This window comes from Panthera onca, chromosome B4 (assembly GCF_046562875.1).
Source record: "Panthera onca isolate mPanOnc1 chromosome B4, mPanOnc1 haplotype 2, whole genome shotgun sequence".
NCBI lineage: Eukaryota > Metazoa > Chordata > Mammalia > Carnivora > Felidae > Panthera > Panthera onca.
This window is the reverse complement of record NC_138345.1, coordinates 38,311,013-38,323,499: the sequence shown is the minus strand read 5'-3', so window position 1 is coordinate 38,323,499 and position 12,487 is coordinate 38,311,013. Positions and strand designations below refer to the sequence as shown.

At 42.4% G+C, this 12,487-nt stretch overlaps 1 protein-coding gene across 1 annotated transcript in view; it reads right to left on the bottom strand.

Annotated features, from left to right (window-relative positions):
- Nucleotides 1-12,487, bottom strand: part of PRMT8 (protein arginine methyltransferase 8) — a 100,539-nt gene that overhangs the window by 18,077 nt on the left and 69,975 nt on the right. The window contains exons 5-6 of the mRNA XM_060658683.3: nucleotides 6,691-6,833; nucleotides 5,978-6,065 (exon numbers count right to left, since the gene is read on the bottom strand). Of these exons, the coding sequence (XP_060514666.1) occupies nucleotides 5,978-6,065; nucleotides 6,691-6,833 (231 nt within the window). The remainder of the gene's footprint in view (nucleotides 1-5,977; nucleotides 6,066-6,690; nucleotides 6,834-12,487) is intronic.

Below are 12,487 nucleotides of genomic sequence, written 5' to 3'. Positions count from 1 at the left end.
CCAGGAATGCAATTTCCTTTCCTTGTACTGCGGAGGGTGGCCTAAGCAGAGATTTTAGTTACTGAGCAGCTGAATTTCATTTGTCTGTTTATTCAGATGAGTCTAGAAATGCATCAGAGTAAAGATGCTTTTCTCAAAATCTTACGGGATTAAGTTTCCTTTTAAAATGTGCATCAAATAAATGTTACCTTAGGGAACTATGTTTCTGTATGTTTAGGAGAGGAGGTGTGTGAAGAGGGAGGTGGGGACGGTCAGCTGTGCCTCTTTGACTCTTTTCTAAGGCACACAAAGACCTTCCTCAGGGAGAAGAGGCAGAGAAAATAATCATCTCCCAGAGGACAAGCCCTTGTGAATTCTGGCTTGAGGATAAGATGTCAGTCATATACCATTAAATCACCTAAGGTTGGTGCCAGATTCCCAGTTGAAATTTACTTTTGGAGAAGGAAATTGTTTGGTTGGCAATGGGACATGTTTCAGAGAAGACCCCCTTCTAGATTCTGGAAATAGCTATCTGTCTTCTCTCCAGACAAAACATTTACACTAAACACGCTGCCTTCATGTAAAATCCTTCCTTAAGGAACCTGCTGCCATGTTCCTGCTCCTTCCTCTCTCAGCCCTGCCTTAAGCTGAGGTGTAGGGCAACTGTTGGGCAAATATCCAAGAAGTCTCTGTGCATAATGGTTAAAGGCCTAGGCTTCAGAGTTCAAATTGAGGCTCTGCCATATATTTGCTATGTAATCTCAGCGAAAATTTACCTCTCAAAGAGTTGGTTTCTTCTTTAAAATAGAGATTATTATATAATTACAATGACTGTATTTGGTTGTTATGAGGTTTAAATGTGATAATATATGCAAAGTGCATAAGACAATGTCTGGCACATAGAGAGCTGCTGATACATAATAGTTGTTATCATTATGTGGCTTGAGCTCTGGGCTTTGCCACCATCTCAGCTGTGTGACCATGGACAGAACAATCCTTTTATCTAGGCTTGCTTGTAAAAGTGAGGAGTTTGGTTCAGTGCTTCTGTGCTCCAAAATCATCTGGTACACTTTTTAAAAATACAAATTCCTGGGCCCAAACCAGACCTACTGAATCAGAATCTCCAGATTTGGCATCGAGGAAGCTGGGATTTTACAAATCTATATAGGTAATTCCAACCAGAGTGTGAAAAACTTTGTGTTAGATGATCTTTAAAGGCCCATGCAGTTGTGAAATGATGAGCTTAATGTCTTATGCTTTTGTGAAACCTTTCCTAACCACTCCCAACAATGGGACTACTTCTATATTCTCAACACCTATAGGCCGGCATCTAGCACAATACAAGTGCACAGATAATGCTTTTTAAATTAAATTTAATTCCCAAATATTTAATGTCTACATTGCTTTGCAATGCCCAGTGTTTTAGTTACTTTTTCAGAGGTTAATTCCTATTTTTCTCCCCAGCTAAACTACCCTGTCTTCAATTATTCAGGAGAAAGTTCACCCAGGACATTAGATTAGTTTTCTCTTCTTTCTGCTAACCGTTCATTTCCCACTAGCTCCTTTAATATATGTGGCTCAGGGATGGGACAAAAACAAATCAAATAGGTTTGTTTCTTGCTGCAATTTCTTGTCTATTGCCTGAGTATATGTGGAGTGAGGGCTATTGTCTACCCAAAAATATTGTTAATAATTTTCTTAGTTAAATTGAAAAAAATAACATCAGAAAGACCTGTGAACTTTTGTTAATGGATTAAAAACCAAACTCTTGAAAAGGACTGCCCTGTGGTATAATGAATGCAACTAAGGCAACAACAAAGCCCAGACCTATCATCATTACAGACTAGATTGACTCAAATTTCCACTTTAACAGCCTGACAGAGGAAAAAGCATACTCTTTTCTGGGCATAAATGCTGTGCATCTGTCTCTATTGTGCCTTTACTGACAATGCCCAGCATTAAGAAAAAATTACAAGGTGAATGATAAAGGAAAAAAATATGACCCATAATCAGAAGAAAATAACAGTCAACAGAACCAGACTTAGAGACAGCCCAGATATTGGAATTATCCAATGGAGACTTTAAAGTACCTATAATAAGTATGTTAAAGAATCTAATGGAAAAACATGCATGAACAGATGGAGAATTTCACTGGTGAGACAGAAACTAAAAATGAGCTGATGGAAATGTTAGAAATGAAAATCACATATCAGAGAAGAAGAATTCTTTCAATGTGCTTACTAACAGAATGCATACATCAGAGGAAATAATGAATAAACCTCAAAATAGGTCAATAAAAATTACCCAAACTTAAATACAAAGAGAAAAATAAAAGAAAAAAAACGTATATAACACCCAAGATCCATGGGGCAATATCAAACAGTATCTAATATATGTGTAATTGGACTCCCCGAAGAAGAGAAAGAGAAATCAGGCAGAAAAAAATATTTGAAGAGATAATGACTGAAAATTTTCGTAAATGAATGAAATCATCAGCCCACCAATCCAAGAATGCTATAGAATCCCAAGTGGGATAAATACAAAGAAAAACTCACATAGACACATCAGAGTCAACCTGATGAGTATCAAAATAAAGAGAAAATCTCAAAAGCAATTTGCAGAAAAAGAAATATGAAGCACTAGAGAACACATTTTACATTTCATTGGAGAGAGCTGTAGCTACATCCTCCTTTCCCACCCTGGCCCCACGACTTGAGTTTCTCTGCTAGAGCTAATGGGGCTGCCTCAGAATGTGCTCAGAGATAAAAAAAAAAAAAAAAAAAAAAACAGAGCAAGTGCCACGAGGTGCTAATTACAGTTTCTCTTCTAGACAGAAGGGAAAACTTTCATACATTTCAGTCTCTCAAGAATGGAATCAACTCCTTCTATAAAATCAGAGACAGCCAGAGGATAGAACTCTGGATGTTGGGGGTGAAGTTGGAAAAGAACCCCATGGAAAGCAACTGAGTCCTCCAAGTGGTCCTGCCTTTCAACCCTCCAGTAGCAGGCACCACTGACTCCATAGGAGGCCTTCCTTTTCATCTTCTCATGAGCCAGAAAGCTGGTCTCCATGTCTCTGACTCTCAGTAGGTTGTAGATTCACGTATTGGGTGAGGTTCATGTATTGGCTAAGAAATCAAATACAACACTGACCATATTTCCGTCCAGTTTTAAGATTCTATAAATCTCGATAGCAGAAATGTAAAAATAAATAAATAAAGGTTGCTCCTCTCTTGGGGTTAAACACTATACCTTGAACATTCCTTTACTATTTATTTTCATTCCTTTATTTGTTCATTCATTCACTCAACAAAATATGTACTGTGAGTCTAGTACATGCCAATCATTCACTTCTCTTTTTGTGTGTTCTCTAGCAGTTGATGAGCATATTGAAGGCAACTTCTGTGTTTCACTCATTCTTGTGTTTCTATGTTGCATGTGGTTGAGAAAGGAAAGGAGAGAAGAAAGGAGAGGGGAGGGAATAGGGGATAGGAGAGGGAAGGAGGGGAAGAGGGGAGAAGGGAAAGGGAGGGGCAAGGAGGAAGCTGTTTTGTAACAATTTACTTTATGAAAGGGTCTAGGCTGGTCTCATTCTCCTGCCCCACTTTAAGATTTTTCTTTTTAGCTGGTTCTTGAAATTTGCTTACAATTGTTCCCTTAGCAACCAGCAACCTTTATGCTTTACTTTTGATTTAGAACTCAGAGTAACCAAAATCTCTGTTTATTTGAAACAGATTTCTAAACGGGCTCACTTCCTTTACTAAAAACAAAAACATATCATTAAAAAATTTTTAAATGGAAAACTTCACAGTGTTTTAAATTTTAAATGTATGTATGATTTTTATTTGGGGGGAGGTTGAGGTTTTTTGGAGGGGCAGAGGTTGGATAGAAGACTCCAGAGCAAACATTTTATGGGAAAAAAGGAGGCTGATGTAATTTTTTTTTCCATTCCCAGAAGCTATGAAAATTGAAGTGAGCAGTGTGAGATTAAATCACATGATCTCCAGTCCTGGACTAGCATCTGAGTGACAGCAATTGCCCTCTTGCACCTCCCAGGGTCTGCCCAGGGTCCTCTCCAGCTCCAGCTGGCTCATTACAACATGCATATGCCACAGGTTCCCAAACACAATCCAGGGGAAGGAAGAGGACAAGGTATGTTTGCTTTTAAACCATGAAAAAGTTCCTTAAAGAGCTGTGCTCTGGGTCAGGACTCAATAAATATTTACACATAAGAATGAAGAATGCACCTGAAGTTTCTCCTCAAAACACTATTCAGTATAGTTACACAGCAAGAACTCCAAAAGCTGCATTACAATGCAGCTCCAGGGCAAAATATGCCCTATTTTACTTGCATTTGATCAATGTTCACTGTTGAGTTGTTTCTGCAATCTACTGTGAGAGCACACCTGTCCTACATTCTGAGCCACCAGAGGCCAACAAGCTTGGCAGTCAGTCTCACTTGCCAGAGCTACAAACAAGAAGGGGCTTAATGACATGTTCAGAGCCTAGGTCCAGTCTGGTGCCATATACCACAAAGAACTGTCACATCCTTTGATATACATCATCTCACTTAATCCTCATGGTGCTAGTGTATGGGATTGGCAATATAATCTCTGAGGTCAAAGGGGTTAGAGAATTTGTTTCCAGTCATCCAGGTAGGATTTGAACCCAGGGTTGGCAGTCTTTGAATCATGATCATCTAACCTAGGCCACCCTCCCTCTCATTGCTCATCAAATGTTAGAAGTGACACCAGACTGGCTGAAGGCAGAGGCCATAGAGCTTCAAATAACTGTCCCATTACTGTCTTCTCCTGGATCTGGCTCTGATGTTATATTATTATCAAATGTGATCTGTGCTTTGATGTTATATTTCCAGAAGGGTTTGAACATACACACACAAATATTCACATTCCATAGCACAGTCCAGCTGAGGTATTGTCGGGCACTGGCAATACTTAGATGGCAATTGTGTGAATCAATGGAGCAGTACTCTGTCAAACTCTGGAGTCTCTGTTTCCCAGGGCAGAAGGCGTTGAGCATATGTTCAGTCTGTGAACCCCTCCATGGTAATCTTGCCAAGGAGGGTTTGTCCACTGCAGGGGTAGGAACCGCAGGTCTACTGACTCCATCACTCTGTGTGGAGTTTCTGCCTCATGCTTGGGGTTGGATCATGCACGTGCTTGCCTGTGTGAGGGGTTCTTTACTCCTTTGTCATGTTTAGCTCTGGTTGAGGAGACATGGCCATTTCTAACTTACAAAAACACATGTGGAATAAGCTTGAAGACCTAACTTGTGTCACCAAGAAATGCTACCCTCTAAATTGAAAAGAACAAAGCATCCCTTTTGGACCAGATAAAACATTGGAGAGGTTGTTTGTTTTTTTGTTTGCTTGCTTTTTTTCCCTAAGAGAACAAGTTTTCGGGTGATAAAGCAGTATAAATATAGGTTTGGATATGAGACGCCCAACATGCACACACACATATGCATGTACCCATGTGCACACACACAGTCTCCATCTCTCCCCACCCCCACTGGTGTCCATTCCCCCAAAAGAACCTCAAAGAAGAATTTGAGTAGCATGGAGACAGGATTGAGAATGGTCAACCTGGCTAGGAATCTGTCATTTCTGACCCTCTGTGGTGGACTTTTGAGATAACTGAACCTCCACAGGATCCCAGCCAGCTGGCCTGATGTGCTCTGCAAAAATCAGCTTCAGCTGCTTCGATTCATTTTTCATTCACATTGCATTCATTCTCTCAGTCCAGGATATGTATCTTATACCAGCTGTATTGCTTATTTTCTCTCTGTAGACCTCCCACCCTTGGGACTAGAAGAAAACATTTAGAGAGAAGAATCCAGAATAAGTCACAGGTAAACTTCTCCATAAGCATAGCAGCTATATTCATGAGATCAGATGCTCATCTCAGGGCCAATGAAGTGTCTCCAACCCCAAATGTATAAAAAAATATATCCAATGAAAACTTAAAAGGTGACTTACAGTGGATTTTGAAGTCCTTGTACTGTCGGTCTTCAATTGCTACCACGTACAATGCTGCCCGGTCTGGAAACATAAGCCCTCCAGGTTTCTGTTGATGAATTGTGGGGAAATGGGTCTCGTAATCTATTCACCTGACAAAGACATCACATTTTGAACTGCACATAGAGTCACCAGACAGGCACCCCCTTGCCAGCATTTCTCATTCAGCAGACTGTCACCTTGGCCAGGGTTAGGGTTAGGATGGCAATGCTCAGTTTTTCTTTGGGAATTAGGAGAATTTGAGGGACTTAGGTAGAGTTAATAGAACAAATGAACTGGGGGAAATGTTAGTCTATGAGGAACAGCAAAAGATGTTATAACCTTTAGCCCAGAGAAGCCAAGGTCATAAGCATGCTCAGCTCCCTGGCAGCCAAATAAGTCCTAAGCACCTGTTGATCAGAATAGATTTTTGTCTTGACAACAGAGAATGGGTGTTGTTTATGACCAAAGAGGCCAAGGATAGACCTACAGAATAATGTGATAGATATGTTGGACCCAGGTACCATCATTCTGTCCTCTAAAGCAGATCTGGTTTAAAGAGAGGGTTCTGGAGGAGGTGACCTTTTAGCTCAACCTCTCTCTGGAGTACTCATGTTCTTCCTAGACTGTCGGCCAAGGGTAGAGCAGCAGGACAGCCAGCAGACCAACAAGGGGACAGCATGCAGGACACTTACCAGCCACTTGTCCCTGGCAAAGATCACCGTGTTGAGCATTGACTCATAGAACAGACAGTAGCCCATCCACTCGCTGATGATGATGTCTACCTTCTCCACAGGCAGCTCCACCTCTTCCACTTTACCCTTAAATATGGTGATGACTGGAAAATATGAACCCCACGGCCACACTTTGCGGGGACCCTAGCCTGGAACCATGAGCATCCCACATCAGGGCCAGACCTACAGGTTTTATCCCTGTTCTGATTCTGCTTTTAAGATGTGACGTACCTCATCCCTCTCCAAGCTAGTTATACAAAAAGAACTGCAAACTACTTGTGTGTTTTCTTCCTAAAATCTACTGAGCAGTCACTATGCGTCTGGCCCTGTGCCAAGCTTGTGATATACACCCTATAATGTGGTCTTCCCAGCACCTCTATGAAGTAAATGCATTATTATTATTCTCATTCAGAACTGAAGCTTAGAGAGGTTAAATGGTGGCTGTGGAAGTAGGGACCAGGTCTGATATGCTATGACTCTAACACTCTGATCATGGTGCCCATCCCATTTTAGGCTGCCATGACGGTTCAAATCCAAAGGGCAAGGATACCTATTGCTCTTGCATCTGTTCACATCCAGGGTTCATCTCCCAGTGGGTTCATGAGGAAGGCAACTTTGTGTCTTGACAAGAGCATGGGCTCTGTAGTCGGGAGTTTAAATCCTGATCTTCTCATTATTAACTATAGGACTTTCCAAAGGTTACTTGACCTAACTGAACTCTGATTCCCCAGAGAATAAGCAGGGAGAATAGTATCTACTGAGTGGGTAGTTGAACTGATGTGATGAAACAGCAAATGTGAAGTGCCAGGTTCTTAGCCGGGGCTCAACAGAAGGTAGACATCATCTGACATTCCCCCGCCTTGCTAACCAGCTGATAGAGAAGTGAATGGGATAAGGTTGGGAACACTCTCCTGCTCTTAGTGGCCTCTGCTCATAAGTCACTTCCAAGACCTTTCTATCCTTCTGTGGCAGGGGAAACTTCTTATTTGGGGTTTTGATCATTTGACACAGTCGTACACATAATTTTGGAGTCTCTTTTTACATTTGTTGCTGTAAAGATCATAGCAAATACTATCTTAGATGTTGCTGTGAAATTGACAGGGTGATGTATTGTTGGCTGATTCCATCTGAACATTTCCTCTGAAAGGATACACATATTCATGCTCTGAAATTCTCTTTCTGCACCATCTTCTGAAAAATCACACCATGCCTGAGCTTTGCTGGGAAAATTGAACAATAGCTTGTACTCAGGAGTGGAAAAAAACACATACATACACACAAAGAGAACATATCTGTCCTGAATCTAAGCTTCATTAAAATTAATTTGGATTAGAGGTTGCTGCATGACAAAGGGCACACAGGTCACTGGTTTTGCTTCATGTCTTCACATTGAAAACACAGGTGATGGAATGCCCATTAGTAGCCTCTAATGATGATTTGCTCTTTGATATCTGGCATTTAATCAAGGCTTAATCAGATAAGGCCTCCTCTGTAAGGAGTCAGACACTTTGCAGAAGCATATTGGCCCTGATCACTCTAGAGTGAGGCCCCCAGCTTGTGTGGCTTTCTTGGCTGCTACTCATGAGCCCTACCCCTAAGGAAAGCCTAGTCACTTCCAAAATGTTCAGAAGGCGTAGGAAGAGGAGATATCAAAGCTCTGCTTCTCTGGGGGCTCCACAACTTAAGAGCAGGAGCTCAAGCAAAAGCAGGATGCAGGATGAACCAAGAGGATTCACACAGGGACAAAGTAAGGGATTTTTGAAAATGCAAATGGAGTGCCTAACTTATTTCTCATTCTGAAAAAGAACTGACAAATACATGCCTGACCCACCTGCCTCATTATTTGAGTGCAAAGCCTGGTTTGTCTTACTTTTGCAAATTTGTTGTTGTTGAAGAATAGCTGACATATCATATGATATTAATTTCATGCACACAGCACCGTGATTTGACATTGCGAACTGATCACCACCATAAGTGTAGTTACTATCTGTCACCATACAAAGTTGATACAGATTATTGTCTATTTTCCTCATACAGTACATTACATCTCCATGACTTATTTATTTTATAACTGAAGTTTGTACCTCTTAATCCCCGTCACCCATTCCCCCACCACCCCCTACCGTACCTCTGGCAACCACCAATCTGTTCTTTGTATCTATGAGTCTGGGTTTTGTTTTGTTTTTTAAATTCCACTTACTAGTGAAATCATACAGTATTTATCTTTCTCTATCTGACTTATTTCACTTACTGTGATGCCCTCAAGGTGTCTTCCCTTTCTTCTCTCTTTGCACATTTCTTGCAGGCTCTTCCCTAATGCCTGCATGTGTCTATGGGGCTATAGGTCTGCTCCATCTCTTACATTAGATTGTGACCTCCTTGTATCTCAGGAAGATGTGTTCTCCTGCCTGTGGTTGCACCACAGCCTCCACTCTCAGTGCCTAGTATATGGTTCACTGAGAATGATTCCATGAACAGGACTCTAGTAGGATGGCAAGAAGCAGAGATGGACAAGAACTTATAGTCCAGTCTGACACATTGGTATGTACCCAATATTCCTTGGGTGTCCCCCAGCATGAGTGAATGCTGTCCCTGTTCTCTGCAGTAGCGCTCTATCCATGAGTTGCTATATCTTGATCACTATGGGTACAGCAGATGATAGGTAGGAAGACAGATAGACAGATGAGAGAGAGAGACAGAGAGAGAGGGAGAGGGAGAGAGAGAGAGAGAGAGAGAGAGAGGGAGAGGGAGAGAGAATGAGAGTGGGTCACAGAAAGGCAGAAGGAATCAATTAACCCTATTAAAAAATCAACAGTCTGCATCTCTGTTCATTTAACATCACCCTTCTGCATCCAAACATTTCTCAGAGCAGATGTAGCCCCTACTTTGGCTTGGTGAGTAGATGGGCCTTATGTGAAAGGAAAAAGGCAGGCTTCCCCTCAGCCAGTTGTGGACTGGATTCCAGACCCCATTCATGCCCTTGCCCAGGTGCTTCTGTAGAGTGCTCAATTTTCACAACCTCATGTTGGCACCCTGGAGACAGACAACTTCATTTTTGTTCCAGCCGACAGCAAACAAACCTTGATCAAACAGTTCCTCTCCTTTGGGGCCTCGATTTCCTTATTGGAGGAAGAAAAAAGAGGGGGATTGAACCTAAAATTCCCCAAGATGCTCTGCAGTGCCAAAATGCTTTGATTGTTCAAGTATATATGAGCGTGTAAAAGGCATTGTGCAAAGTTTACTGGTAGCTGACACCAATAAAGAAGATGTACCTCCAACCTCCAGCTTGACTCGAATTTGTACAAATTCCTTAGGACCAATTTTTAAAGAAAGAGGCCACATTGTTTCCATGGACCCAAATATAATTGCCCAGCTGAATCATCAGGGATATTCTTCCTGTTTTCTATAGTCACCACTGGCAACCACTTAAACTCCCAGATTCAATTTCCTAGTCTTCAAAATGCTACCTCTTATGGTAGGATTTATGGCACCTAACCAGGGGCTATTGGCCAGTGCATGGCAGCAGATTGGCTCCAAGAAGTGTGCAGGCATCCAACCCTTCTACACGTCAAGCTTTTTCAAGGGGATCTTAGCCACTGATCCTCATGTTCTGAGCAGCTATGGGCTGTAGAACTCTGCTCTCAATCTGATCCCCACATCACTAACACTGTGTTAACTCAAGGTTGCATTAAGGTCACTCTTTGGAGCTATGTTTTTATTCCATAAAGATGATCAAAAGTTTGTTCAAATAAGAGGACCATGGCTTGTGAATTTTGGAATGATTAATCATAACTAAGTGCACAACAGGGAGCAATAAACTCTAAACTCTAAATTGGGAGATTCTTCCCCTGTAATTTCAAGTATGCAAATGAGACATCCAGATTTTTTTCTTTTTTTGGATTTGTTTTCTTTTCATCTTCACTGTTCATTACAGAAATCTAGCCATTCTGACTCATGGTCATTGGTTTGACTTAAAAAAATGGGGTGACTGGGTGGCTCAGTCAGTTGAGTGTCCAATTCTTGATTTCAGCTCGGGTCATGGTCCCAGGGTCATGAGATCGAGCCCCATGTTGGGCTCCATGCTAAGAGTGGAGCCTGCTTAAGATTCTCAGATTCTCTCTCTCTCTCTCTCTCTCTCTCTCTCTCTCTCTCTTTCTCTCTCTCTCTCTCAAATAAAAACTAAAAATAAATTTAAAAAATTAAACCTAAAACCAAAAACCAAAAAACAAATTGGGCCAGCCTGATCTCATTTGGGCCTCCCACATGTCCATCAGAGTCAGGTGACCCTACAGGTCTGGAGTTAGTAGTCTCCCCAGTTTACACTCCTCTGTTCCCCAGAGCAGATCTTGTGTAATAGAGGAGTGGGCATGAGGGTCATGAATGTGAGGCAGGGAGCATGCTCTGAGGTGGTAGAGCCTCTCTGATGCCACCCCCACCACAGCATGGACACCAGCTGCCCCTCGGCTCCTTTTCCATGTTGTTCACAGGCCTATTTTGGCGACACCCATGCCAGCTGCCAAACAACTTCTGGGGGCCTGATTCACCTCCAGGCTACGATCTCCTCTTCTTAATTGTCTATTTCAGTTTCCTATTTCTAGGACCTAGCAGAGCACTTGACCCCTCACAAACATTCAAAAATCATTACTGAATGAATGAATGGATGAATAAGCAATTTTGAAAAAAGGGTATTTGGGTTCAAAGACAAAAGATCCTCAAACTAGTCCTAATTATGATAGTAAAAAATTGCTGGCATTTGAATAGCAGCTTGCAGAGTGATTTCACTTACATTATCTCTATAACCCTCACAGGAACCTGTGTGGTTGGTTTTATTATTCCATCTGCCTAAATGAGAGAACTGGAGTTTAGAGAAATCAAAAGGCAGAGCCAAAGGCTAGGCCAATTGTGTAACCCTGGTACAAGTCACCAGTCTCCCTGAGATTCCCCTCCTTTGTCTGCCAGTGGATATAATACTTGACTTACCCACAACAATCATGGGATTGTTGTGGCCACCAAGCAGCTGCTTGGGAATGATGGGAGAAAAGAAACCTGAGAAGGCCAAGGATTAACCTATCCTTCTCCTGAAGGCCAGTCAGGTTGGTTAGTAGGGTGAGGAGAGGTAGAACCATCTTGAGCCATCAGGGTGGTGGAGGTGGAACTGAGACACCTCCCTGGTATCAGCCTTGCCTCAGCTTTCTGCCCTCATCTTCTCCAAGGTCCAGATGCATGGATAAACCTCTCTTACAAGGTCAGTCAGTGTAAGCCCCATTCTTGGGCCAGTGGTGGTGGGAGAAAGAAGACACCAATAACTTTACCCCCAATATCTGGTGGAACTTGGAAAATACCCTGCAGCAAACAGATCCCATAACTGGAGCTGGCATAGATGAGCCATGCGTGCTATGTAGCCTCCGTATAGTAGAACCTTCAGTATGGTACCTCTCTTTCTTCCATAACCCCCCATTCACCCAAGAACATAGGGCTTGAGCTTCTGCCTTGCCCCTAGTGCATAATCTGCCTGGCTTCATGTCCTGACCTGCTCTGGCTCCCTTGAGGACTGAGGGCCTACTCTGCTTAGCTAGAGCTCTGAAGTCCTGCTAGCTTTGGCCCGAGCCCTTCCCTTCCCAGACACCCTGCACTGGCTGGACTAATACTTGGGCAATCAAAACCACCCTGGGACTCACCCCACCCCAACCTATCACCCACCACTTAGAATCCCTAGCATGGCACAGCCTGAGTACATACCCCACACATTGGCCACAGG